Raw genomic sequence first — 27,826 nt, 5'->3', positions numbered from 1 at the left:
GAATTACATGTTAGTCCACAAACTATGTTAAAGTTTGGGGCCATGGCTTCTCATTGATTTTTAAATTTCTCAAAAGTCACTAAAGCATCTTTAGCTTCTACCTCTGGGGTCCTTTTACTATAGGTAACCAGGGAGACCAACATTTTGCACATCCTATTATTTTGGTGCTTGAAATGGTATTACCCCAAGTGATGACAAGAAAAAGAGTTGTTTCCTATAAGGCAGTAGTTCTCAACATGTAGGTCATAACCCCTTTGGAGTTACAAATCAGATACACTGCATGTTAGATATTTACATTACAATTTGTAACAGTAGCAAAATTAAGCTATGAAGTAGAAACAAAATAATTTTATGGTTGGTGGTCACTACAACATGAAGAGCTATATTAAAGAGTTACAGCATTAGGAAGGTTGAGAACCATTGCTACAAAGCATTTGTCCTTCTAGTCACCACTCAGTATTTCTGATGTCCCATGACTACTAGCCAGGACTTGTCTCTCTGTACCACCACTGGAGCAGAGCAGTGTCCTCTTCCTTTTAACTTTGGCAGAAAGGCAAGCAGGAATCAGCAGTTTCCTCCTGACAAGGCCTGCTCTGGGCCATGGGAACCAGAGTGGATGCTGCAAGGGGTTAACCCTTTCATTTCCTCTCTACTTCTTTTGTTTGTAGAGGGTCCTTGTTCATAGAACTATAGTGCTATAAAGCAAACAAGAGATACCTAAATCCAGACTCCCCCGTTTTATGAAAGTAAGATAAACTAGGCAAATAACTAGTCCTTCTTTACTATGATCAGCAGTGGTAATCCTAACTGCTCTTTTATTGAATGATTAATGTGTGCCAAGCATTTTATTTTAATAAATTATTGATAACATGATTTTCATAATAAAAAAGAAAATAACATTATTTCTATTTTAATGAAGAAAAACCTCAAAACTCAAATAAAGCACATAACTTGCTCAAGGACACATAGGATACAGGTGGAAGAACTTATTTTTAATCTCATTGATTAGATGTCAAAGCTTAAGTTCTTATCAAGTATGCTGTGGGACCCTCTCTCATATGCTTCAATCAAGCGGTGGGGATTCCTTGACGTTTATCTGATACTCAGGCATGTTCAAAGTTCTTTGCACTTGCCGCCTCTCTCTGAAACGCCTTTCCCTTATTTAGCCATTGCTCAACATACTATTGTCTCAATTCTCTATGGCTGATCCCTGCTCTGTTTTATTTTCCTTTAAAGAAAATTTGCCATTTGAGAGGCATAATCATTTTATGTGTCTGGAAGCATCTCATCTAGCCAGGTTAGCCTTGAACTCATGATGTAGCAAAGGAATGACCGTGGATACCTCCTGCTCCTACTCCTTCCAAGTGCCAAGATTCCAAGTGTGCACCACCACATCCAGCTAAGCTGTTTTATGTGTCTTGCCTCACTAGTAGGTAAGCTCATGTAGAACATGCAGCTTAGTCGTGTGGCCCAGCAGGCAGCAAGAGCAGTGTCTGGTGCACTGTAAGCATACAGGGTATGCATTAGTATTGATTTAAAGAACCACCAAACTCATCCCAAGAATCTGATATAGGCTGTATACTCAGTAGTTATCATCTGATTGTCTGAAACCCTTTCTTATCTATCCCAGGCCCTTACAGGTCCAAAAACTGAAGGTGCAGAGGAACAGAGACATTGGGAACAAAGCACATGGTGTTTCCTTACCGCCTTGGTGCACTGCACATCCTTTCCCAGCAGCCAGTTGAGCTCCAAGTTGCCCTCTCCATGGTAGCAGGACTGCAACCGCTCCTTGATTTGCAAGTTGATGGCCCGGATGGGGAAGGCACAGAGGGCAGAGTCATCAGGGGGGTGGTGGTACTGCTTCTGCCCCTTGGAGAAGATGGCAAACAGGACATCTTCGTCGCTGCTGATGTTGAAGGCCTGAGCTAGAGCTTCCCCTGGCTTTGCAAGGTAAGCTGCCTGCAGAAGGCGATATTCCACCCCAGCACGTGTGCAGCCAAAAGGCAGGGACACATAGGAGTGGAACTTGGGGTCATCCTTGCAGAGACGCACAATTCTTGAGGTATAGAAGAGGTCTCCAGCTGAATTGATGGCCATGCCGTCAGGGGTCTCTGGCTGGACAGTGAGAAAGTAGACAAACCCCCCACTGGCAAAGCCATAGATGTAGAAGATGTCGAAGTGAGAGACCAGGGCTAGGGTGTCAGAGGGAATCTTGATGAGGGAGGAGACAAAATCACTGTGGAGCTCATAGTCCAGCATTGCTGAAGACTCAGGGTCACGGGGCAGCTTGCGGCTGGACAGAGTAGGGAAGTAATCCTGCTTGCCATCCACAGCAGTGCCGATAAAAAGCTTGCCATCTTCCCCCTCAGAGCGCACAATCACACCATACATGGTGCCTGTCTTATTGACACTGGACAAGTAGTGTTCCTTCTTGTGGGATGGCTCCACCAGGATGAAGAGGTCATCTAGTCGCAGGAGCTTGCAAACACCCTGGTAGAGGCTTCCGCAGGCCAGCAGGCGATTCTCAGAGTAGTCAATGATCAGTAGTTTGTTGACATTGTTGGTGAGTGTAAGCACTTCACTGCAGGGCTGTACAATGAGGGGTGGGTAGCAAGCCTTGTTGTCCTCTTCTGGCCCTGTCTTGTGAGCCACCTGGATGGTGAGGTTGCCAGTCAACTTGTAGACACGATTGATAGCCCCCACATACACAGCCCCTGTTCTTCGGTGTACAGTCAAATGGTTGAAAGTCCAGTCACGATTCTCAGAGTGGAAAGTGCTGTACTGAGGCATACCTGTGGTCCCACGAGCTAGCAGGAGCCAGGCCACTGAGAGCAGAACCACAGACAGGTTGTCAGCCTGCATGGCCCGCAGATAGAACCTCCTCTGCTCCATCCCTAGAGGGGTGAGGCTGGGGGACAGCTCCTCTATGTATTTGTCCACTTTTCAAGATCAGCTCTCACATGGTTCTGAAAAATGGAAGACCAAAAGTAAATTCTATATGAACAGTATTGCTTTACCGGGATTCTCAAACCCAGCTGGTGCTATGAGTTTCTTTTGCTACATTTCAGTTTTTCTATTTTTAACATCCCTCCCACCCCCAAGGTTGCTAAGGGAATCCCATTATCATTGGTCTTTAGCCATTATGCTGTATAATACGCTTTTGTTTGTATGCTTTATTTACACTGTAGAAAGCATCTTCATTTCAGGTCTCTCAAGACATTGGTTTTCTCTCAGAGAGGTTAAAAGACTGGGTTTCACTCAGCCAGTCCATGACAGTGCAGGACTGAAATATCTTCCTCATACACTTACTTTAAGGTACCCTCTATTCCAGTCTGATATGCCAATAACATTTCTCCTTATCTCAGACTCCCTTCACCTCACACTTCTGAGATTCTATACTTTCTCATGCTCTGATATACATAGAGAGGGAAACATGTTGGTCACCTCTACTGATGTCCCTCATTATTCTTGAGAGAATGTGTCCTGGTCTTTAGCTGTTATAAAATTATTATGAAAGATATATTTGTAAAAGACTAGATTCTTAAACCTACTATCCCAGAGCCTGAAAATCCCCTGAAATGGCAGGTGATACTATTCCTCTGTGACGGAAATAGCCATCTGCCTCATAGGAGAAGAGTAGCTGAGATCTAATAACCCCTTGGCCTTTTTCTCTTCAGGCAGGACAACAGGATCCTGCATTTTCTCAAAGCCTGGATGGTTGGTGGAGCCCAGCAGCACTACCTGAGGCAGGAATTCTGGTGAGAAATTCTTGGTCATCAGTAGAGGAAAAGAAGTCTGAAGGTCAGTTTTATCTGGTCACTGCTGGGGAAGTCTGGCTGTTCCATCATCTGCGAATTTAGCCCTGGGCCTTGATCACAAAGCTCTGTCTCCACTCTTGAATGCTTTTATCTTGTCTGCATTCCAAGAAGTTGCCAGGGAGCAGAAAGGACCCCTGAGGATATACACTAAGACCAGCAAGGGGGGATGCTAGGCAAGGGGATGAGGGTCAGGAAGCCCAGCCATCTTTGGACTGTCTTGCTTCCCCTGACTTTTAGGATGAACAGCAGTGGCCTGGAAGCTGCACCAAAAGAGGCAGCAATCATCTAAGAGAACCTTTCTTAAGCTGAATAGAGTGCTTGGGCAATCTTGCTGACAAGTACTGACAGAACTCTGGGTGTACTGATGCCAAGAGTGGAAACACTCCAGCTAGGAAGGAGAATTTGCTCCCAGGTAGCTTAGCAGAGGTTGGCCTGCCTGTCTGTTCCCTCAACTCCCCAGTCTGGCTGGACTCGGTTATAACTAGTCTGACATCACCCTTACTAGGTTCTTCCTTGTATATTTAGAGATTCTCCTCCCCACTTGTAGCATAGGTCTGCAGCCACCATTGTGCCAGGGTGGTCCCACCTGATTCTTCCTTCAGGGGTATTCTGCCAGTGTTCAAGAGGTAATTTGTGTGGTCCCAGGCTTCCTTGGAAAGAGGAAGGCAGTACAGGCTGGAGCTGACCTTAGCTACTCTGTCACAGCCCTTCCGGCCCTAGGAGCAAAGGCTCCTAACTCACCCAGCTTTCAGTTTGAAAAGTGGTTATTTTTAGCTATGTCCTGAGGCCGGTAGCAGGACGTAAATTCCTCAAGAGGAGCTGCAGAAAGGAAATAACAGAATCCTCAAACTCTCCAGCTAAATGGGGAATTGAAGGAGGCCACACTGCATGCTCTTTTCTAGAAGATGGGGCCACAGGTAGGCTCCCCTGCTGCCACAAAGGTGGCTTCAGATAAAGGATGCAGCATGATTGTCCGTCCAAGAGAAGCTTTGAAGAGAGGCTGCCTGTCACCATGCCAGGTGTGGGTGCTTGCAGGACAAAAGTACTCTCTGAAGCACACTGGCACTGAGTTTATGCATTGCACATTCGTGCCTTCCCACCATACACATCCACATTCATGTCTGACTCATGTACATGAGGAGTCCTGAGAGTACAGACCAGCATCTGAAGACACAGTTAACCATCTCACTTCCCTCTTCCATGATAAAGTTTAGTAGCATGTGGCCTTTGAAGCAAATCTGGGACTTCAGACTGGTTAAGTCCCATTTCTTTTTCTGCTAGAAGGAGATAATAAGATAGTGGTAGTATCTAGCTCTCTGGCTGTCATGAAAGTCAATGTGGTACTGCAGTCACACCATCACAGGTACCTGTTACATTATCATAAAGACCCCTGATGGGAAATGGCACGGGAATTCCTGACTTCTCTTCTTGCTTATGTTTTTCCTTTCCATGGGTGGACTTTATATGGGGAGCTCTGATTCCCCTGGCCCTGTGGCAAAGCTTAGTTGTAAGGTCAGTGGCAGAGGAAAATAACAGACCTAGGATGGTTTTCTATGTCATATTATAGTCTCAATGCAGCCTCTCTGAAGACAACAGGGAGGCTGCTGGAAGCTGGATTCAGAGTGGAAAAACAGGGCTGATGACTTGAAGGCCTGCAGCCACAGAGGAGAAAGAAGTGTAGAGAATTCAGGAGTCGTGGTCCACTGTATGTTACATACAAATTGTATAATAGGTATGGACTGGCCTACTATTTTCCTGAGTCTGTTATCTGAGCTGTCATAACCAGCCTGTAAAGGTCCTCATTCCAGATGAAATGATGCCTTGAGGCCCATGTCCTTCAGTTCTTGGACTCTGGGGTAAATAGCTACCACATTCCTTCTGTACTATTGGGTGGCTGATCAAGACAGGCTTTTTCAGATCACCTCTATAGCAGACTGTTTTCTTCTTACCTAACTACATGGTCCTGGTGACTAGTTGGGAAATTCATCCCCAGGCCCAGGGGCTACCCACCCCAGCAGCTGCTGCCATACTTTGGAGTCCAGAGAAGAAACTGTCTGCTGTGGTAAAGGATGGAAAGATTTGATATATTGAGTGTCACAGATTTATGTGCCAAGATGGATGGCATTGCTCTAAAGCAGAATTCAGTGGTCAAAGTTCAGTCTCCCCTGGTGAATGCAGGGTAAGGAAGGCAGCTACCACGGTGCAGTGAAAAGCAGCAGTGTGGTATGGTTAATCACTGCGATGAAGAACTCAGATATTTGGCTTGAAGTAGACCTTCAACTGTGTGTACCTGGTCAGGGCACAAGGCTACTCTGGGATGCTGTCTTTCCACCTATCTGAAATGCGCTTAGTCCTGGGACCTACCATGCAAGGTTGACATCACTGTTACAAAGTTCTCAACACAGCTCTGACCATGTCATGTACTCAGGGGGTTATGGCCTTTACTACAAACTCATATTTCCAGCTCCTTGCTGTCCTCTACCATACTACTGGTCTCAAAACAGATACTCTGTCCTCAGTTTGGTTGAAGCCTATGACACTGTACAGTTAGTACTTTCTTTTAGCCCCGATTTTCCACTAGTGCCAAACAAGAGTTTTCTTTTAGTAAAACTTTCCTCTTTCATCATATCTTCTCTGTGTGTTCAGTTCATGAAGTCAGTTGTCATATGCTGGGATCTTTCTCTTCTACCATTTTTCTTCTTCCACCTCCCCAGTTCTCAAGCAGGGACATTCTATCCTAGACTTCTGAGTCACCAACATCTTCCTCATGGACTCTGATACCAAGGAGAGTTCACACTTGCTTCTGGGAAAAGCAAGTGCCACTAAATATTTTATCTGCAGGTCTGATGACACAATCTCCCTGATTAGGATCCAGGCAGCAGGTGCTGGTGACAGCCACCTAAGGCATCTGATACCTTCCTGACCAGCTGGCATAAAGTCAGTGGCAATCCAGGAAGGAATCGAAGGTGAGGCATTTCCACCTCAGCTCAATGCAGGATTACCTCCTCCCACCATTGTTGCCTTCCCAGAAGGCCTAGGTGCACATGCCTCCAGGTTGTCATTAATCTCCCTTACCCCAGAGCTGGTGGTAGCAGCAGGAGTTATGGTTGTATAGAACTTCACAATGGAGTCTAAGTGCATGCTAGATATCATGCCACAGTACCTGTGGGTAGCACCAGCATCCTCACCCTCTCCATCATTGTTGTCCTTGTCACCATTGTGGCCCCCAGCATTACCATGGTACTGATAGGTACTGATAGTTCCCACTCTCTCCATCAATGTCACCTCCACCACCATCACAGTGCTGATAGAGTTCACCATCCCCACCCTTTCCATCATTGCCGTCATTGCCACTTTCCAGCACAATGCAGTGTTCTCTCTCAACACGGCAGTAGTGATGCCTATGTTGACCAATGCTCTACTGAATATCATAAATGGTGCACACAGCAGGACCCTGAGGAGCGGAGGGGAAAGAGGGCAGGATACATCTGTAGCTTAGGGACTCCCTGCTACTCCTTTTCATGGCAGAGGATAATCTGTCCCCTTTCCAGGTCTCTTTTTCAGTCAGCTGGACTTTGAGAGCTTTGTTTCAGAATGGGCATTAAAGGACATTTTAAGGTAACTCTAATCTTCCATACATCTGTCTTCAAATGAAAAAGCAAAACTCTATAGGAAAAAATTTACTTGTCCACAGTGATGCAAAATCTTAATCAGGGACAGGTTTCCTTGTAACACAAAGTTAACATTTCTTCCCTCAATGAGAGTCCTGGGAGCTGGTTATATTCTGCCTGGAGGCTATACTGTCTAGAGGACAGAAGGTATCTCCATTGTTGGATTCAGCACATGGCAAAAGGGAATGTGGTGGGAGACTTGGACCAAGAGCTGATGCTGGGGACAGATCCCCCCAAAAGTCGAAATTTCAGGATCCAAGGGGAAGGAGTCCAAAAGATATAATCAGAATGGTCCCTTTCTAGTCCTGGGCAGCAGCTTCCTCTGACCTGCTCTAGCCTAGTCATGGCCAGGCAAAAGTCATAACCAGGAATGACATCTAGTTTCTGTCTTAGGAACTCTCATGTCCTCAATGTCCTGCCTCTTTAAGCTGTATGTAATTTCACAGCTGGGTCATATTTACTCTCAGCAGGAAAAAAAAAACAAAAAACAAACAAACAAACAAAACAAAACAAAACAAAAAAAACCCTTCCTCTTCCAACAGAGTTAGAGCTGCAGTAAAGGAGGCTGAAGATATTCTTGTTTTTTGTTTGAGATGGGGTCTTCCTACATATTCCTGGGTGTTCTGGAACTCACTACATAGACAAAGTTGGCCTGGACTCAAAGGGATCTGCCTGCTTCTGGATCAAAGGAGTGTGCCACCACACTTGGTTGAGATAAGATATCAAGAGAGATCTCATCTAGAGACAACCCATCCCTGGGGTAGACTGCAGAAGAGATTGTGGGGATTTTTAAAGTAGGGTATCTTAGAGGGCTGGCAAGGGATAGCTAGAGGCAGGGTTTTGGACCTGTGATGTCAGAAGGCCTCAGGTTTCAATGAACTAAAATCCAGGAGAAAGAAATATCTAAACCACAGATTTTGATGCACAGCTTACCCAGTCTTTCCTTGGTTTTGTTTTTTCACCTGAAGTATAATGGAAGGATAGAAGGATGGTGGGCCAAGCTCACATTCCAGCACCAACCTCAGAGCTAGTCCTGGCTTGTTGGTAGGTAACACAAGGTGAGCAAGAGGGTGACTGCAAAGGCCCTGGGGACACTGATGGCTGAAAGGCCTCAATTAGAGTGAAAGAAGTTATCTGGTATTTAAATAATTATTAGATTGAAGGAATAATCATGGGTTTGAACTGATTTTTTTCCCCTACTGTCACCCTGATGGAGTCTATAATATTATTATTCAAATGACCATGATTCTCATTGAGAAGGGAACATAGAGAAAAGGAGAATGGGGGAGGGGAGAGGGAATGTGATGGGGTGGGGAGAAGGCTCAATGAATCTCCTAGTGACAGGACTGCAGGAGGTACGATTAGTCTTTTTCTTATTTCAGCTGTCACTCACACAGAGACACCAAGATTGTTATTAGCGTATTTTATGCACGAGATTTAAAGGCAGAGGGGGAGGGAGGAGGGGAGAGGGAGAATTTCCTATAGAAAATAACAGGACCAAAGGAACAATTTAGATGTCACTGCTGTACCAGCTGCATGTGCTTCGTTACTGGAATGTCATTTTCCTCAGAGACTCCAGTGTTATTCGAAGCTAAGTGGCTAGTCCTGGCCCAGAGCAGGGAGGAGAGAAGAAGGTGGGGGTGGGGGAGGAAATCAAGGCTCTGCTTTCTTCATATATGCTAAGAAAGTAGCCTGAGTGGTTTTGTAGCCCCTCCTGTGTATTTTTAGACAACTTGGGGTAACAGTAACCACTCAGCCTTTATTTATCTTTCTCTATAGGAAGATGGAACCTCAGTTTTATTTTCAAAGATGGAGTGGGGGTTAAACTAGATCTAGTCCACATAGCCAAAAAACTAGAGGCAAGGCAGAAAGCAACAGTGGGTTGCTTGCCCAGCATGGTGTCCTGCTCTGGTCTTTCAAAATCCCCTGGATTCCATCAAACTATGCTTCTCTGACACTGGAGAGAGGCTGAACAAGGCACTATCATGGGAGCTCAGCTTAATCCAGAAGGATTGGATAATGGATCATGGCCCAATTATGTCTTTTCAGCCAATATTTACACATTGAGGTCCTAACCTCAAAAACTTTAGAATGTATCAAAGACTTCTAAATGTATTTGAATAAAGGGACCTCATTTCACTAGTCGGGTCAATATAATGTTATGAAGATAGGCTCCAATCAATATGACTACTATATCCACTGAAAGGGAAATATAGGGACTGGAGAGATGGCTCAGCAGTTAAGAGCACTGCCTGATTTTCCAGAGGACCAGGCTTCAATTCCCAGCGCCCATATGGTAGCTTACAACCATCTGCAACTCTAGTTCTAGGGTATCTGACACCTTCACTCAGGCATACATGCAGGCAAAACAATGCACATAAAAAAAATGTCATAGAAAGTGGGGAGGGGAATGTAGACACAGATAATAGGCATACATGGAAGGACAACTCAGAGATATTTAAGAAGATATTGTCTTTGCACTGACAAGAGGGGCCTGGAATACCATCTTCCTTCATAGTCCCTGAGAGCAACACCTCTGAAAGCTAGAACCTCCAGTTTTTAGAACACTCTAAAACATATCTATCATTGATTCCACCAGCAGCCTGGGAATCTTTGCTACAGCAGAAAAAGCTAACTCTTAGCAGGGAAGAGTCATGGATTTGAACTTCTTGGCCTAGGAATCTTAATTTTTTGTGTTTCTCTCCCTCTCTGTCAGTCTGTCTGTCTGCCTGTCTGTCTGTGTGTGTGTGTGTGTGTGTGTGTGTGTGTGTGTGTGTGTGTGTGTGAGAGAGAGAGAGAGATTAGGGGTAGAAAATGCAATGATACACAGTGCTGAACAAATGTTCTAGAGATCTTTTAAGTAGCAAACTATGTCTTTCCTCCCACCTGCCCTAAGCAGTGTACGAAAGACCCACTGCTCTGCAGCAGACTTTGGGATGAATTCCAGGATTTGCTAATATGTGCTCTTTTGCTGGAGTAGGCTTTCCTTCCTGGACCTCTCCCGCTTCCACCTTCCTCTCCTATCTAGACAGTGCTATTGTTACTTGCCAGCCCCCAGAACATGACGGGACACACAGGGACTCCCAGGATATAACTGCTGTTCATTCCCATCCCAGTTATTTCTCAACTGTGGATCCTGTCCCAGGACCACTGACCATCACAGCAGGGAGGGGTTTCTGTTGCTTTCATTCCCAGGTTTCTCTGTGGGTTCTCCTTGAGCCCTGGAAACCACATCAGCTCCCCTGGAGCCTTAGCAAAACATCCACTGTCTGTCTTTTCCTTGCATAGGCTATCAAAGTTTGGAGTTGTCTCTCTGACTTATGAAGGGTCCCAAAATGTGCACTCATTTGAGGGGTTGGGAGGTAGGGCTTCTGTTTCTTTCTGGGGTACTGGCTGGGATAGGTTTGCAAAGTCAAAACAAGATTCATTACCCTGGGCCAGGGGCAGGGAGATACACTGCCTGACCTTGCAGACCTGCCCCATATGTCATGAGCCTGTCAGAAATCTCCCAGAATTCCCTTTATTATCTAAAGGTCGCCACCAGGGCAGAGCTGAGAGAGCTACATGGTATTAACTAAACTAAAGGAGCAATCAATTTCAAGCAGCTGCCTTTCCTGCCACCCAACCTGCCCCCCTTCATGGGGCTCTGCCCTCTTCAACCCCCTTTGGGGAAAGGACAGGGAAAAGTCTGCTTTGCTATGGGAATCTCTTGTCTAGCTGGAAAGAATCAGGGTACATTAGCATGTTCTAAAGCTACAGAAACTGCTCCTGGGAGTACACCCATCCTCTGGACTAAGGGTGACCACAAAAGGTGGCCTATTGCTCCCTTCATCCTAAGTAGGGCTCTCTTGGCATCACCTTAGCAGTGGGGTGCTGCTCTGGTAAGCATTACTAGGCTAAAGCACAGGAAAAGCAATTCCCAGGCTCTTTCCAAAGGGAATAAAGTATAAGCATACGACTATACCTTGATAGGTTAAATTCATGTTAGGAGACATCAGATCCTAAGGACCATGAGTAGGATAACCATAGAAATAAAACCAAGAAAGAGTGTCCACCGCTGCTATTCTTTATTAGTCACCAGCTATTTTCCTGCACTACTGAGAACCTTACTATCTTAAGGTTCATGGATAGTCCACAATTAGCAAATGAAGTAGCTGAGTTAAGAAGCCAAGAGAGAAACTTGGGTGGTATCCTCAGCTAGGAGACAGAGTTTTACATGGCCAATATGATTCCTCCAATATTCCAAGTGGACTACATTTCTAAAATTTACTTTCAGTCAAACCCTCTTATTACAAGTCTGGTAAAATTCACCAGAACATTAAGTAAAACCCGGTGAGCATTTCATTGGAGGCTATACGGTCCTCTTTAAACTTATCCTAAGGGGTCATTTATTATAGTGAGGTAGCAGCAGGATTGGACTAGGGCTAACTTCAGTTACAGGGAGGGTCTGGAGTGTTCTATAGTGAAAGCCTTGAGGACAGGCAGTCACCTTTCAGAGCAACTCCATTTGATCTAGTGGAGAGTAAGAGAGCGTTTTCTTCTTGCCCTTCTCTACCTTACAGGGAAACCCTGCATCTCTTGCAGGAATGAAATGGAGCAGCAAAGCAGGGTTAAAAATCTCCTATTTCGGTGATGAAACAAATTGTAGTTATTCTACATAATACTATGTTGTGCTGCCATTAAACATAATGTTTTCTGGGAATGAATGACATAATTTTAGTCCACACTAGCAGGAGAAAGGAGAAACAAAAGGTCAGGAAAGAAAAAGCCAGAGTACTAGGCTATCACTTCACCCTCCACTCCACTCTTCATTGACTACAAGACTGGATATGACCCCAAAGTCTGCCACCGCTTTTTCTTCTAAGAGCATAATCTTGCTACCTATTCTACCCCACCTTTCCAGATCAGGTGAGAGACTTCCTGCTTCTTCTTACAGACCATTCATTCTGCCCTTTGTGGCCTCAGGCCTGATGAGTTCCAGGAAAAGGAAGCCTGTTCCATCCCTGATGCTTCTGCCTTATGTTAGGAACAGTGGCTATCATTATTGCTGATTTAGGGTGTCCATCCATATCCAGAAGCTACAGTGTCCCAAATCCAGAAAGGTGGCTTATCTCCTGGGATAGCATTTGTATAATAGTCAAATCATTACCACTCAGGCCTTCATTTGTGACAGACTCTATTGAAACCTACCTGTAGCTAAGACTCAGAGTCACACATGCTGCAAGTGGTCCTATCTCTCATAGCCCTTGGCTCATGCTGCCAGGCACATGGGCAAAATGAAGGACTCACTGTGGAAATACCTGGCATAGCTCCCTATTTTTGCTCAGAAAGGCTCCAACCCCTGGATGCCTAAGATCCTGCCCCTCCTGCTGTTTTTTTTTTCCTCCCGCCATTACTACCTACCTCTGTAATAGTGATTTTACTTCCAACAGAATCCCCACAATCCTTGGCTCAGTTTCCCCCTCTGTGTAGCTCTCTTCCAAAAAAAAAAAATCTAAAGTCAGTGGGAAATCCTGATTTCAGCACCTACTTACTGCACCCACCAAAGTGCAGTAGCAACTCTTTTGTATGTGACAACATCCTGTCTCCTGACTGAGACAGACACTGAAGGCTGGACTTATATTTGGTACTTGCTAGACTGCTGGCAAGGTGGGCAAGCAAGTGCCTTTCACTCGGAAACGCAGTCAGTCTGATCCTGAGCAGTACAGAGAAGGAAATGAGTACTTGTTTAGTTTTTTTCAGCTGACATGATCCTTGATAAGTTCTCATGGAGGAATGGTTTGATCTATCTTATCATGCTTGGTTCAAAGATTTGCCATAACTGATCATTTGGAGCTCATGGAGAAGTATGTGAACAGTTTGAAAGGACCCCAGCTCTTGTTCACCTTGAACATATGGAGGAGAGTTCTGGGAAGGTGGAGGAAGGTGGAAGAAGGAGTCAGAAGAAGAAAGAAGGGATCACATCAGCTTGTACAGAAAGTTTTGGCAAAGAACTCCAGAGACACAGACCACAGAATAATGCAAGCATATAGTAATAAAAATGTGGCAATTTGACTACACAATGTTATCAAAAACAGAATATGGAAGGGAAGGTGCCCTAGGAAGGTTCAGAGCAGAATATGACAAGAGGTTGAAGCAATTCCCCATGGTACTTGCTGAGAATAACTGCTGCAGAGAAAATACATGGTGTTTGGAGACAGAGCTGTGCTCTAATCTTATTCTCTCTAGCTAGGTTACCTTGCACATGTTATTGAACCTTTGGAGGAAGAGAACCTTAAATTCTCTGTCAAAAGACACCTGATAGGGTTGTGGTGAGAATCAAGAAGACAAAGATTTGAATTGTTTTGTAAACTATACAGCTCTGAGTAAACACCAGTCACAGTGTTTTTAAGAAACACTGTTCACCATCCCACTGGCATAAGTGGCTGTTCAAAGGTCGATGGGTGACTTCTCAAAGATCAAGATGCTGTGTTCCAGACTGGGTAAGAGGTTACCTCCTAGCACTTTGCTTTAGGGACCTAGCCCTCTTGAACTGAATCAATGCTCTGAGTCTTCTTCTCTCTGTCCTAATGACCTCAGATCTCTAATACCTTTCCTGGAAGTCTTCAGGTTGCACCATGTTTGGGTCTCCCTTTCACACCCTCACAGTCTCTAAATGAAACAAGATGGTAGATGTCAATATCACAAGAGAGAGGCAGAGGAGGTACTGAGATGGCAGCCCAGCAGGCAGAATCTCACATTCCCCAACCTCTTCCATATAGTGTTTGCTCATTACATGAGTAAAGAAATTCCTGTTTCATCCTGTTTTCCTAGCTTCTCTTCCCCAGTGTTTTTTTTTTTTTTTTTCTAAACCAAGACTCAGTCTTAGAATAGGAGTCAACTGTTTTCCTCAAGGAAGCTGATTAAGCAGCGCCTTCCTTCCCACCATCAGTTCTTATTATCTTTTTCCTTAAGACAGACTCTTGGAGAACAGATACTGCCAAGAAGCCTGTCTTAGGTAGCAGACAAGTTCACATGCACATCCCAGCAGAGGAGGTATCACAAAGCTAAGTAAAAGTAACTAGTCAAAAATGTAAGGGCAGGTGAAATTCCTGGCAGATTTCTGTCTGCTTTAGAACCTCATCTGGGCCCAAATACACAGGTATCTAGTCCCTTCACTACCTACAGTGAGGGGAGCAGAGAAACATACTTTGCAGACCTCTGAGGCTTTATCATCTCTAGACAGACACATCAAAGTCTAGGGCCACTGGAGAACCTGGGGTTGTGAGGGATAAAAAGAACTCCCCAGTGAGGACTAGAAAAATCTGACCCAGGATGATGAATGGGGTGTGAGAGAGAAGTCTGGAAAAGGGTAAACAGCCAGGAGGTAGCTGAAGTGATGGGAGCCAAGGGTGAAGAGAAAGAATGTGGAGGTCAAAGAGCAAAGAAAATGCCCCTGCAGCGACAGGCTCAAGATCCAGTGTATTATTGTCAGGCATGGCTTATGCATGGGTGCCACTTCCCTCCCTCCATATGTGTGCATGTAAGCCAGCCCTCTCCCAGCCATATTCAAATTCTTCCAGGAAACTTTCCTTATGTGTTGTTCCAAGTTTCCAAGGGATTCCATGTTGTAAATTGGTTGTTGTTTCTTAAGACATATCACCCCATTCTTATGCCCCTCATGTAGGTTGTGAGGGCCAGTAGTCTTAGCATTGCTGTTTCACACATAATACGACTGGAGGATAGTCCAGGTTAACTATTTTGGTTAAGATTCTAAGCATACTCTGGACTTTCAGAGTTACATATACCATCCTGCTTATCTGATACCTGGAGATCCAAGTAAGTGCCACTAATTGCCATTTCCAAGAAGAGATTATCTTCTCTAGGGGTCACCATACAGTTCTGGGTAGGTATCAATGCATCTAGAGTTGGTTATACCTTGCTACCATCCTTTGGGAATGAGGGTTAGAGCTGTCACTGAGTTGAATTTTTGGGAACTTCGGAGAGCTGCTGACCAGCCATCAAATGCCACTTGGCTTCTGCCCAGGTCTAGCTGGTGAGAAGGAGGGCTGAGGTCTCTGCAGCCTTTTGATAACCCTAGGAGCTGCATGGGTTAGTAGATGAAAGAGTCCAGAAGCTCTAATGAATGCATTTTGAGACTAGTGTGCCAAATTCCTCTCCTCAGCCTGACTGTCCCTATGGGCAGGAAACCTGCTGCTAGCTCCCTTCTGAAGACCACCATGTCTCTGCAGCCAGGGTAAACTGCAACAGCTCCTGCCTACTGCCTTGGGGCTTCTTTCCCTGATCAAGTCTCCTAGCTCTCAGCCCCACCTCCTGTTCTTCTATCCCCAGACTTGGCAGATCACTAATTAATTCAGGGCTGTTTAATAACTCTTCTATTTCAATGAAACAAGCTGTCTTGTTTTCTTTATTTTTAACACTGACTTTCGGTTTTTTTTGCTAAGCATCTTACTGTCATTTAAATTTCTGTCTCCAACCAAGCTGATAATAGACTGGAGTGAGCAGCTGCTTCAGCCCTGTTTATGACAGTGATTAGAAGTTAGAGCTGTTCTAGCAGAGAATTGACCAAACCTTAGTTCAGCAGCTCTGCCCCTGCATGTAAAGAGAGTGCTAATTTTAACATGATTAGTAGCACTCTGGCTCCAGGGGAAACCAGGGTTAATCCCAGCCCAACCTTCCTGGGACCCTGTTCTGAGGCCAGCTATGGTAACAAAGTTGTGAGCACTAATTCTACTTGGGAATTATGATTAGTAGCTGTGGGTCATTTGTTTAGACCTGAAACTACCCTGTTCTCCTCTACAGTCCTTCAGTGAATTTGCTGAAAAGCAAAGCAAGGGCCAGAAGTGGGTAGAGAACTCAGCAATCAGCTAATTTGCCTTTCTGACCCACCTTTCAAAAATACAGAAACATTTCCCAAACATTCTACATATTACACCTGTTTATTTTTTAAATCTATATAAAAAAAAACATTACTGGAGACCTGGTTATCTTTGAACTATTGCTTGCTTCTCCAAATGATGTAAATCATATCCTCCATAGATGGCCTCTGCCCGAGTTGGATATTTCTGGTTCATGTCTCTCTTCTATTTTTCCACAATATATGTAATGATTGTTTGTGTGCTCATGCTCTCTCCTACCTCTCAGATCTTCAAGAGCCAGAGAGGTGAGTTACCTTCCTTTCATCATGTTCAGCCCATGGCACATATTCTATAAACATTTATTCAGTCAAACTGAATTAGCCAGTTCCATGTTCAAACTCCTTAAAAGTAAAGCACATTTCCCCTATCTGGACAGACCCCTGACTAAGCTTTCATTCCTCTCTGCTCCTTCCAGTGTGCAAACCAGCAATCATGTCCCTCACTTCCCTTAACTCCCTACCCCCAATACTTCACAGCATAGCTAGGAGAGTACTGTAACAACAATGTAGGGGGTGTATAGTAGAAATTAGAGATCTGAGCAAGTTCTCTGGATTATTCCCCCCTCCCCATCCTTCAAGGCCAGGCACAGCTGCTTGGGAAAGCCCACAGGTGCAAAGGGCATAACCCTGGTGGCCTGACACTCCCTGCCTCTTGCCCCTCTGCAGGCAGATCCCTGAGAGTCAGAGCTCTTGGTCTGTGCCTCCCAGCCAGCAGTCTGCAGGCAGCTGCTGGGGTCATTGTCTCAGCCTCTTCAAGTTGTGAATGCTGAGTCTATAGAGACCGAAACACAAACAGTGCCCACAGTGGCTCTCAGGAGGGAAAGGCCGCCTGGCCTTGCCAGAGCCATTGACTGTGCAAATAGCAAGACTGGAGATGGATGGAAGAAAGCTGGTTGAAGCTATTGAAAAGAGGGGAAGTCTTTCTCCCCACACTGCTCAGTGCCAGTAGGAACTGTGGATGTGTGCTAAAGGCCAGCAGATGGGCAGAAAAGAGGCATGGTGAGTTCTCCTGAGGATACTGCCTCATCATGAGCTGTGTGTCTAGCCAAACTCAGGAATAGCAAGATGAGGATATAACTGGGTAAAGGATTGCAGCAAGAAGCTGGGGAGAAATGTGGTAAAGTAGGCAGGGATAGTGGGCAGGAACAAACGAAGTACGGTGAATAATGACTTGCTGTGTGATGCAGGACAATCTACCATTCAGCTTGGGATTGAGTTTCTTAGCTATTATTTGAACTTGGGTTAAAGCTATTTTCAGAGACTCAGGCATGCTTCCCAAGTGTTCTACACAGCACACCTGTTCATTTTGCAACTCATGTTTAGTAAAGAGAATTGAGGCATCATGTCATGCTTGTCTCCATTTTCTGAGGCAGGCTTTTGGAGAGTACTGCCAAGCATGCAGGGATATCTTTTCAATGTCACATTCCCATGTTCTGTACTCCAGCAAGGAATGAGGCCCTCTCCCAGTTTGGCCAGGGGACAGTGTATGGATCTAAGAGATGACAGCTAATGCTTTCCCCCAGCTGTGTTACATAGCATGACCAATGTCGGGCAAAGGCCAAGGATTGGACTCAAGTCTTTGGGCCCTCTGGACCTGCCAACACTCTTCCTATTGTGTTTGTCCTTTGCATACCTGTTTCTGTGTGGGACAGCACCTCCTAAATGCAGCCAGGCATCTGAGCCCAAGGAACTGGCCTTTTTCTGGAGGTTGACTCTCAGTACAATGCCAACTGACTTGCTCTAAGACCAGGGCCTTCTCTACTCCTAAGAGTAGAGGATATTAAAAAACCCAAACACAGCAAAGTCAGGATTCAAATCTCAAGTCCCATATTTAAATGCCAGCCATAAACAATGCCTATGGCCTCAGTGCCAGAGCTACCATGGGTTTTTCCTCTTTCTAGACTCCACTCAGTATCTGGCTCTTTATACTCTAAGCACACACATTTTCTTTAAGTGAGATCTTGCCGTTTTAGAAAATTCTAAATTAATATAGAGACTATGGGGGAGAACACCCCTGGTTTTATTCTGCTCTGGATTTTAGAATAACTTTTCCAGTTGGCAGCACTCATCATTTTCCTAACTCCCTTAACAAACTTCTACCTAGCTCCAGAAGCACAGACAAATAAAAGCTCTTGAACATCACAATGTACAAACAAACAAACAAACAAACAAACCCTATCACATGCACAGACAGAGACAGAGGTACTGGGTTGGAGGGAGGAATCAGCTCACCAGAGTGTCAGGCATGCTCTCTTCTCCCTCCTGCTACCAGGGAGCAAATGGAGGTATGGAGCAGTCAACAGGTGAGAAGCCCCCAGGAAGGGTGCAGAAAGTGTGAAGGGAAACCCTTTGTTCCTCCTTTGTTCTTATGTAGCAGGAGCCTGTGTGACACCACACTCTTCCTGGCCATCTGTCTGGCTCTTAGTAGGTCTCACACCCTCTGTGTGAGGCTTCCTGGTTCCAGCTACACATGTGGTTCATATTACTCCCAAAGTGCTTGAGTTGAAAACCTGGAGGGATTGCTGCCTGGGTACTCAGATAAGAACTTCATTCTTCTGGGTAAACCTGGAGGTGTTTACAGGATCTGGGGGTACCTTACAAAAGTCCTGGTGCTGCAGGTTTCTGTCACTGACTGAAAGGATAAGTTGGGAAGCTCCAAGCAGGTTGAAGCTGGGGTCAGCCATCCTACTCTAGGTCTCTGGACACTCTAAGAAACACCAGCACTTACACTTGAAGTGGAGACCCAGAGTGGGGCTCTGCTGGCTCACAATGGGGAAGGAGTTTGAGCTCTACTGAGAAATAGTCCTTCAGGGAGTTCAGAAACCAGGCTCTTCTCCTTCAGGTATTTTTGTTCCTGAAGAAAGTGAAGAGGAGGAAGTGGGGATGGGGGACAGACAGGGAAGGTGAGAGGTCAGAAGTCAGTGTAATATTTATTCAGCTCAGTAGAGACCTTTCACTTTTAGAAGCAGGAAACAACTTCAAAGCTGCAACATCCCCTTGCCACTTTGCCAACCTTCTGGTCCTCAGTCTCCACAGGGAGGCAGAGCTTTCTACCCACCCTTCCTAAGCCCACCCCTCTCCTAGCCTATCTCCTGCTTAGAAAGGTCATGTGCCTTACATGATTATGATTACAGAAAAGTTGTCATGGTGGCTTCCCCAGCCGTCTGAGCTGTCCCTGGAGTGTTCTTACTCACTCTAAGTCAGCCTCACACAAGTTTTCTGTCCACAGCAGAGTAGCTGTACTGGGTTGACACTTGAGAAGCCAAGTTGCCAACTATAGTACAAGGCCTAAACTACAGAGATTCTTTACAATGGATGGATTAGCAGGCCTCTCTCCAAAAAAAAAAAAAAAAAAAAAAACAAAACCCAAAAAAACAAAAAACAAAAAACCCACATAGATGTTCCAGGGCATAACTGTAAGGGCTTCTCAGGTCTCTTGAAGCCCAGGCCTATCCCTAGTCTGGGACACCCTAGTACAAGGCCCTCCACCCTAAGGTTCAGGGAGTTCTATTTCCCATGATGGGATCAGAGTCCCCAAGAGAGCTGACATCTACCTCCTTTTAACCTCCCTCTGCTAGCCCTCCTTGGCTTTCATCTCAGATAGGATTCATTTAGGACACTCAGGCTGAAATAGGGACAAACAGTGACATTTCCTGTTGAACCACACTAGTGTCCACACTTCCACTTCTGGGATATTGGGGAAGAATGCAGCAGGAAAACCTCTCCATACTTTGCTGTGAGAAATGGTGTTGTAGGAAACAACTCTAGTGCTGCCTCACCCATGGGGGAAGGGCAGAGGGTAGGGAGGTAGAATTAAATAGCTCCTACTAACAGTACCCTGGATCTCTCAGGTACCAGCCAGTTCTTCCCAGAAATCTGCCATGTACTGAGTGACACAGGGTACAAGCTCTGAGCAACAACCTTCTTCAGGAAGGGAAGGAGGCTAGTCATGGCTAACCCCACCCTGCCTTCTTTGCCTGGTGCCTGGGGGGGTGTGGTTGTGCAGTTCTCTCCCTCAGCACCAGACATTGCGGTTGTGGTTCCTTGAAGGCGGAAGCTTTTGCCCTTCTATCCTTGGGCTTTGAGTTACCACATTTTTGGCAGCACACAAGCACAAGATCAATCTGCACCTATTTAAATCTGAATGTGTTCTGATTCCTGCTTTCAGTGTCTGTGTGGCTTGCCATAAGGGGCAGAAACAGTAGCTCAAATACTCAAGTAATGTTCTCTTAACACCCAAAGGAGAAACCAAAGCTACAAGGTAGGCTGTTTAAACATAAAAAAGAAAGTCTGTGAGTCTGAGTCTTCGCAGAAGGTGGAGCAGGGCAGAAATGGGGCCTCCAGAAGGCTCTGGAAGCCTCTGAGGGGTGTGTGTGTGTGTGTGTGTGTGTGGTATGTGTGTTGTGTGCAAGTCTGCACACACATGCATGTTGGGGGTCATAGAGGGAAAAGAGTCATTTACCTTACCACATATTCAGTCTGTGCCCCAGGGCCCCTCCCCACCCTGCTTCTGAAAGACAAGTTGAACTTACTGTTCTTTCTCTCATCCTGAAAGTAATTTCAGGCAAGGAAAAGCAGGATTAAACTTTCATAACCGGACACATTTATCTTGTTTTGCTTCTTTCTTTCCCTATGTCCTCCCTCCACTCCACTCTTGACCCTCAGTAAGTTTAAGCCAGAGGGAAGCTGAGATTAAATATCAGGGGATGGTATCAGATCTGGAGGGACACTGATCTCTGATTCCCTGCCCATCCCCAAACTTCAATATTTTTCCATCTACCATTGGACAGTTATTATCTCTGTGGATGAGAGAAGCCTCTGCACTCTATGCCTGTTCTCCCTCAATATTGTCCTCCTTTGAAATGAAAGGGGGAATTAGAATTCAGAGACAGGCTCCCAGGGAGAATATGAAGACAAAGATTAAGTCAGTGATACAACGTTGACATGCGTTTAGTTCCTGAAAGGTCTTTTTAAAAAAAGTCTCCCTCGGAGCAGTGTTGCCACTGCTGAGACTGGCTGGAAATCCACATTAGGGAGTAAGAAGACGAGCAGGCCTGTGACAGGGACTTGGGGATGGGCCAAAATTTTACTTGCTGGTTTAAAAAAAAAGGCAAGAGTCACTTGATGAGACATCCAGGACTGAACTGCCTGCTGACTTGAATATAACATCCCTTCCCCTAGCCACCCAGACATGAACTGTATGGGTTAAGCCTCTCTCAGCCCCCTAAACCCAGACAAGTCCTGTGGGGCTGGCCTCTCAGAGTTATATCTATACACACACACACACACACACACACACACACACACACATGCATGCACAGGAACCTATACATTCCCTATGATGCTAGCCTCCCCTGTAAGCCTGGTGAACATTTTATAATGAAGCTGATCCTTACTTCTTGGGCCCTTCTCTCCCCTAATCTCATTCCTCTGTGCCAAACAGGGCTGAAAAGTTCCAGCTCTGCCCTCTGCCATTCCAGTTGTGGTCTCTGAGCAGTAATGGCTGGGGGTTTCCAGTATAGCCCCCCCTCCCCCGGTTCCCCCCAAATAAGAAAAGAAAAAGCACAAAAGCCAGTATTTCAGAACCTGTGGTTTTGAAGAGTCCCCTCTAGTGGAGAAAACCTGCTACTTTGGCTTCCTGCATCCCAGAGCCTCAGGCTCTGAGCTCACTGAAGGAGCCTGTGCCTGGGGCTCAGTCACTGGCTCTCCCATCTCAGTACACTGTCAGTATCTTTATCTTCCCTGTGTCTCCTGCCTGTCTCTCTGTTTATCTGAGACCTTGTCTACATCCTGACTTCTATTATGGCAAGTGCGCCTTCATGCCTGTATCTTGAGCTACATGCTCCATTTCTACCTGCGTTTCTGTAGAGTTCAGCAAGGCAGCTCTGATGAGCCAAGTACTTTGGGAGGACCTCCTATCAAGTGATCTAACCTCAGATATCTAGAACAGGACCACAGGCCAGAGCTGTTCAGAGTCTTTAGTGAACCAGTCTTTCGGTAGGAAGAACAAGAGGCTTTGTTCAAACTCCCTTCTCTATCCCCCGCTAACTCATTTTCAAACAAACTGGTCACTATTTGTACCCAAATTGCTTGGCGTTCCATGTGAAGCCAGACCTCTCAACTCAACCAGCCCTTGTCTTCTCCTCAGTCGCTGGCTGCACCCTGACATGTAAACAATTGGTAAAGCCTGGACAAATGGACAGGTAAGGAGGGATGCTTAAAGAAGAAGAGGGGAGAGTGAATGGGTCAGGTACTATGCCACGGACTATAGGAAGACAGCAGAGAAGGCCAACACCAACCACTCTGTTCGGAGAAGAGAAGACTGCCGGAGAACACCTGCTGGTTCTCAGGGTTTCCCAGAGATAACCTGCTACCCAGATGAGAGACTAAGCCAGACCAAGTCAGGATAATGATTAACCAGCTGCTGAAGCAGGGAACTTTCTGGAGGAGCTCAGTTGTAAGCCTTTCTTGCCACCCTCCCTTCCTTCTCTCATCTCATACTAGAACTCCATAGGGACCTTATCCCCAACAAAAATGATTCTCACTTCTATTCCTGCCCTCCAATCTAATATTGAGCAATGAGTTGTACAGAGGTTCCATATCCCCATATACTAGGAAGTAGGGCCCAAAGAAGTCTGGGGGCTGAGCAGAGGAAAGGGGTGGCTTCTTCAGACCAGCCATTTCCAATAGGCGCAATGGGACCAGCTGTTTGACCCCAGCGAACTGCCTTTCTTTTTGTCTCCACGGGGGGGGGGGGGGTCACCTTTAGAAATGACCAAAAAAAAAAAAAAAAAAAAAAGCAGGGGATGGCACACCCACCCCTCATTTGCTCTAATCAGGCATGAAATCTTTGTAACTAAGTGAAAAAACTGTTTCCCATAAGGGAATCGGTTCCATTCATCATTGTTTGAACTGAGCATATGTGATGGGAAGAAACAGAACACTCACATAGAATGAATTGATAACAGACAGCCCTGGGGGGAGGGGTAACAATGGGAGAAAGGTAGTGTTGGGGTGCTGTACATATTAGCTGTAAAAACTTCACCCAGCACCTCAAAACCCGCTTCTCTTGCTTTCCTGTAGGCAGTCTTGGATTATTCCAGCTAACAGACTGTAACACAATGCTCCTGTCTCTTTATGATCTGCATGGGGTTAGGAGGGGGGTTGGCTCTGGTTGCCTCTCCATTTGCCATAATGGACAGAAGTATATTGTACCCTAGTCTCTCTGTGCAGAGACAGCTGTATGGCAATGCAGGAAGACAGCTGGGGAGGGGGGACTGGAAACAGGAATTGCCTCCCCGACACCAAATCCTGTATCTTCCAGAGGCAGTCATAGAAAGCAAGGTGGAATAGAAACCATAAGGCTCCACAAACAGTGATGACTCCAGTACCAGAAATATTTCGGGATTGCTTGTGCTGGCAAGCTTAAAGCTCCTGCCAGCTGCTGTCCTGTGTATTTAAGCATGTCACTGGCTTCCCCTCCTGCTCCTGTGTCTCCTTGCCCATGAAATAAAGATTAGCTGAATAATCAGGAGTATTTGTAAGCAGGAGAGGGGGCCTAGTAGAGGCTGTTTTTTGAGGCTTCCCAACCTTATTTAGAGCACATAACTCCTGCAAAACAGATGCTGAACTTAACCATCTACCACATATACAACTTCTCCTGGTCAAGGATGTTGGAGGGCAGTCCTTCATTGACAGTCTAGAGACAGGAGAGATGTTCGGGGCAGCTCTGATAGGGACCGGCAGCCTTGGGATGGCATAGTCTTGAGTGATAGTCATATGTTATTATTGTCTGTTCTTCCTTTAGTCTTAGGCCAAAAGGTCAGCTGTTCTTCACCCCTGCCTGGATCCAGTCTGTGAGGGTCCTTGTCCCTATGCCCTGACAACAATGAAAATGGAACAGCTGAGAGACCCCCTTGCCTTTTTTTCCCTTGGAGGGAAAACTATCCAACTCGTTGGCACCTCAGAGCTTGCTGCTCTTCAGCAGAGTGTCCTCTATAGATGGGTCAAAAGCCATATTCTCTTGTTTTTCAAGACTATTTACCCCCATCCCAGTGCAAATTTTCTGAGGACAGTATGGGGACAGAGATCAGTCAGAGCCCCCTTTATCAACAGATTTTTTGGACAAGATTAACTGTGAAAAAGAGAAGACAGGTTCTTTAGGTAACACTAGCGAGTGGTAGTAGAGGCAAGTTGTGGGATGGGTGGGGGCTTAGCACCAAGAGGAGGTGATGTCAGGTAGAAGACAAACAAAAAAGCAACCTCCTGGGGTACGGGGCAAGATTCCACTCTGTTTCCTTGGTTCCCTGCCCTCTCTCAATTTTCCACCCCTAGGCCACCCAGCAGAGATCACAGGTAATTACTTCCAATGATGCTCTGTGGGGAGAAGAGAAGTTAATGAATTCTTCTATCTTCCTGCCTGGAGGTCAGCGGATGGAGGGCTGCTTGCAACTGTAGGAGTTTTCCAGGGTGATTACACAGAAAGTTGTGCATTTCAATTAGGAACAGCTGAATTCCTCCAGCCAGGGTTAAGCTCCTCTAGGAGCACGGGTTCTTACTGGAAAGCCCCAACATTCATAGTCAGCCCAGAGCGAAGAATGAAGTTTCAAGATCTGGAAAGAGACTGAGTATGACAGGCCTGCTATTGTGTGGAATTGCAGAGAGCTGAACCTGACTCCAGGTCTGTTGAAAGCAGCCATCTCAGTATTGTCTGTGTTCTAGCCCAGATACTCAACTGTACAGACCTGGTCCACTGCAAGGATGGCTGTGTCTCAAAATGTCTAATCCCCCACAGATGGCCTTCAGAGACATCTGGTAGCCTCACTCCCCAAAGCCATCCACCTCTGTCTGTTGTGCATATGAGTGGCTAGAGAGTTAATCTGTCTGTGATCTTGGATCTTCACTGAACATTCTTGCCCTCAACAACTACTCTCCTTTCCAGATGGTAGGGACTGACCTGTTCTCCCAAGTTGCACCCCCTCCCTCCCCCCAGCTTTTTCTCCCTCTTATCTCTACTTGAGCTATTTGAAGAGATAGCCCTTCCTAGGGCAAGGGTCATGTTAAACAGGTGGGCATTTTTGAGGGCCCTAGGAATGACATTTTCAGCTTTTGACATACAGCTCAAGATGAACATTTACGAAGACTACCTATGAGTAAAAGAAACTGGAATTTTCTAAGATCCTATCACTTCGTGAGGTAGGGCAAAAAAGAGTACATGGAGGGAAATGAGCTTTAAGGAGCCTCTTGGACTCTGGACAAACTCCCACTTCAACCAGCACCACTGTTGCTCAAACCAAGGGGGCTGGCCCCAGCTGGGCACTATGCCATGGGGGATGGGGACAGGAACACTTAACTACAGTGCTTCCAAACCGTTCTCACAGATTCCCGGAACGCACGCAAAGGATGCCTTCTCCTTCCCGGTGATTCCCAGTCTACTGAACCACTGGAACAGCCAGCGGCCACCCGGGACTACACTGCCTGGTGAACGCCCCCCAACCGGCCTCCGGCCATAGTCGCTCCAGGCTATCTTGCTAGTGCCACGGAGGCCCTCTCTGGGCTCCAACCCTGGGACGACCTCGTCGCTCAGGCGCTCCCCAGAGCTGCAGACAGCCGGCAGGTGCGCGCTATAAGCGCGCCACGGAGCGCCGGAACCACCAGAGCCGCTGGAGTCTATGGCCCGGAAGCCTGGACAGGAGACTGCAGCTGCGAAAGTGGCGGATCACGCGCGTATACTCGCCGCCACAACCAAGCCGGGGCCGGGGCCGGGACCCCAAGGGGACCTGAGGAGGCTGCGCCGGAGGAACCGCCGCGGGAGCGCGCTCGGGGAAAGGGCGGAGGGCGCTGCTTACCCAGCTCGGCAGTGTCTGTCTGTCCCTGCGTCCCCTCTTCGTCCGCTCAACTGGCGGTTGCCCAGGGCAGCGTGCGCCCAGTCCTGCCTGACGGGAGTCACACTGGCAGCCAGTTCCACATGTAACCCAGGATCATTAAAATCCTCGGCCCGCGCCGGCCGCTTGCCTGTATTCCTGGGGTGGCCCCCGAATGGTTCCTCGCGTCTTCGTCCCAGTCGCTTGTGCGCAGGGACCCGGTTGTGAAGGGGCGTGGGGTCCCGCAGGGTCCCTCCGGGGCGGCTCAAAGCCGGGTGTCTTCAGTTTTCTCCAGCACGACTTTCCGGGCTGCTCTGACATCAGCGATCCCGCGCTTCCTTCCCTTCTGCTCCTGGCTTGCTCGGCCCTATTTCCTCCAGGAACCGCTGCCAGCTCTGTCTGCGACCGGGCCCATAAGCTCCCCGCGGCTCCACGGCTCACGGGTCCACCAGATCTGATCGCTCGTCTTCAGCTGAAGGATCCCAGCAGCTGCTCCAGCCGCCCCCACTCGGCTCTGCGCGGACAGTGCTGCGCGCAGCGCGGCTCAGCTCAGCTCCGGTGGCGGCGCCCTCAGCCGGCCTCCTATATTACCGCTCAGCTCATTATCATAGAGGCCGCGTTAACCCCCTCCCCGCCCACGCGCCCCGCCCGCGCAGACCGAATACCCTAGCTGGTCCACCCAAGAACCCGGCAGAGCTACGGCTCTGCAGGCGTTCTGCTCGCTCAGTTTGGACCACCAGACACTGTCAGTAGTCAAGGGCCCAGAAAGGTTGTACCAGGGTCTAGGGACTCATGTCTTGGGGCCTGGTAAGCCAGCTGGCTAGGCTTCGGGAGGGGATCAGAGTGATGAGAGCACCCCATCCCCTCGCGTGGCGTCACCTGTCACCAAGCAAAGCCTCCCCTCCTTTCTCTTCACCTGTGAGCTAGGGGTGAGTGTGGAGGGACATATATTACTGATGGGCTTGAGATGGGGTGTCGGATTTCGGAACAGCAAATTTCTCTACCCTACAAATTCTAGAAAGCCAACGAGCTGTCAAAAGAGGTTTGAAGTTGTTGATAATTATTTCTACATTTTAAAGAGGAGTCTGGCTTTGCATCTCCGGTTTCCTGTTCCATTGGAAAAGGAGGTAGGGGCTGACTCGGGTGGGTGCTGTGGAAACCATAGTACCAGGAGCGTTTGCATTATCCAGACCCGCGAGCCCGCCTCGTACTGGAGGCAGAGGGTAATGGCTAGAAGATTAAGACAACTTTAATATCCCCAGAAAAGAGGATTTTTCAGTCCTGGTTGCTTCCGCGCTCACGGGTCTTGATTCCTTGGTTCGTAGTCTGTGAATCTGCAACTGCGGCTACGGCTTTCCCGCGAGGGCCTGTGCAAGCTATACCCCTGCAAGGTCTCAGGGTCTTCGAATTCCCCGATGGAGATTGAACACACCGAGTTTACTCAACACATCAAAGTGTCTGACAAATGTCCCCTACTGCCCTCTTGTGGCCATACTCTTCACCGGTATAAAAAGAAAGAGGGATGTGGGATGCTTCTGAAAGCATATAAAAACAGTT

At 46.8% G+C, this 27,826-nt stretch overlaps 1 protein-coding gene across 3 annotated transcripts in view; it reads right to left on the bottom strand.

The window, feature by feature from the left end:
• Positions 1-26,861, bottom strand: part of Plxna2 (plexin A2) — a 197,079-nt gene extending 170,218 nt beyond the window's left edge. The window contains exons 1-2 of one of the 3 annotated variants that reach the window (XR_373891.4): positions 26,255-26,861; positions 1,705-2,966 (exon numbers count right to left, since the gene is read on the bottom strand). Coding sequence is in view for 2 of the 3 variants with exons in the window: in XM_006497240.4 (XP_006497303.1) it covers positions 1,705-2,892 (1,188 nt within the window). In the remaining variant the exon portion in view is untranslated. The remainder of the gene's footprint in view (positions 1-1,704; positions 2,967-26,254) is intronic. The other 2 variants (XM_006497240.4, NM_008882.2) reach the window with 2 other exon arrangements.
• Between the last annotated feature and the right edge of the window lie 965 nt (positions 26,862-27,826).

Source organism: Mus musculus, chromosome 1 (assembly GCF_000001635.26).
Source record: "Mus musculus strain C57BL/6J chromosome 1, GRCm38.p6 C57BL/6J".
NCBI lineage: Eukaryota > Metazoa > Chordata > Mammalia > Rodentia > Muridae > Mus > Mus musculus.
Note: the sequence above shows the minus strand (reverse complement) of the source record. Positions and strands in the feature narration are given on the sequence as shown.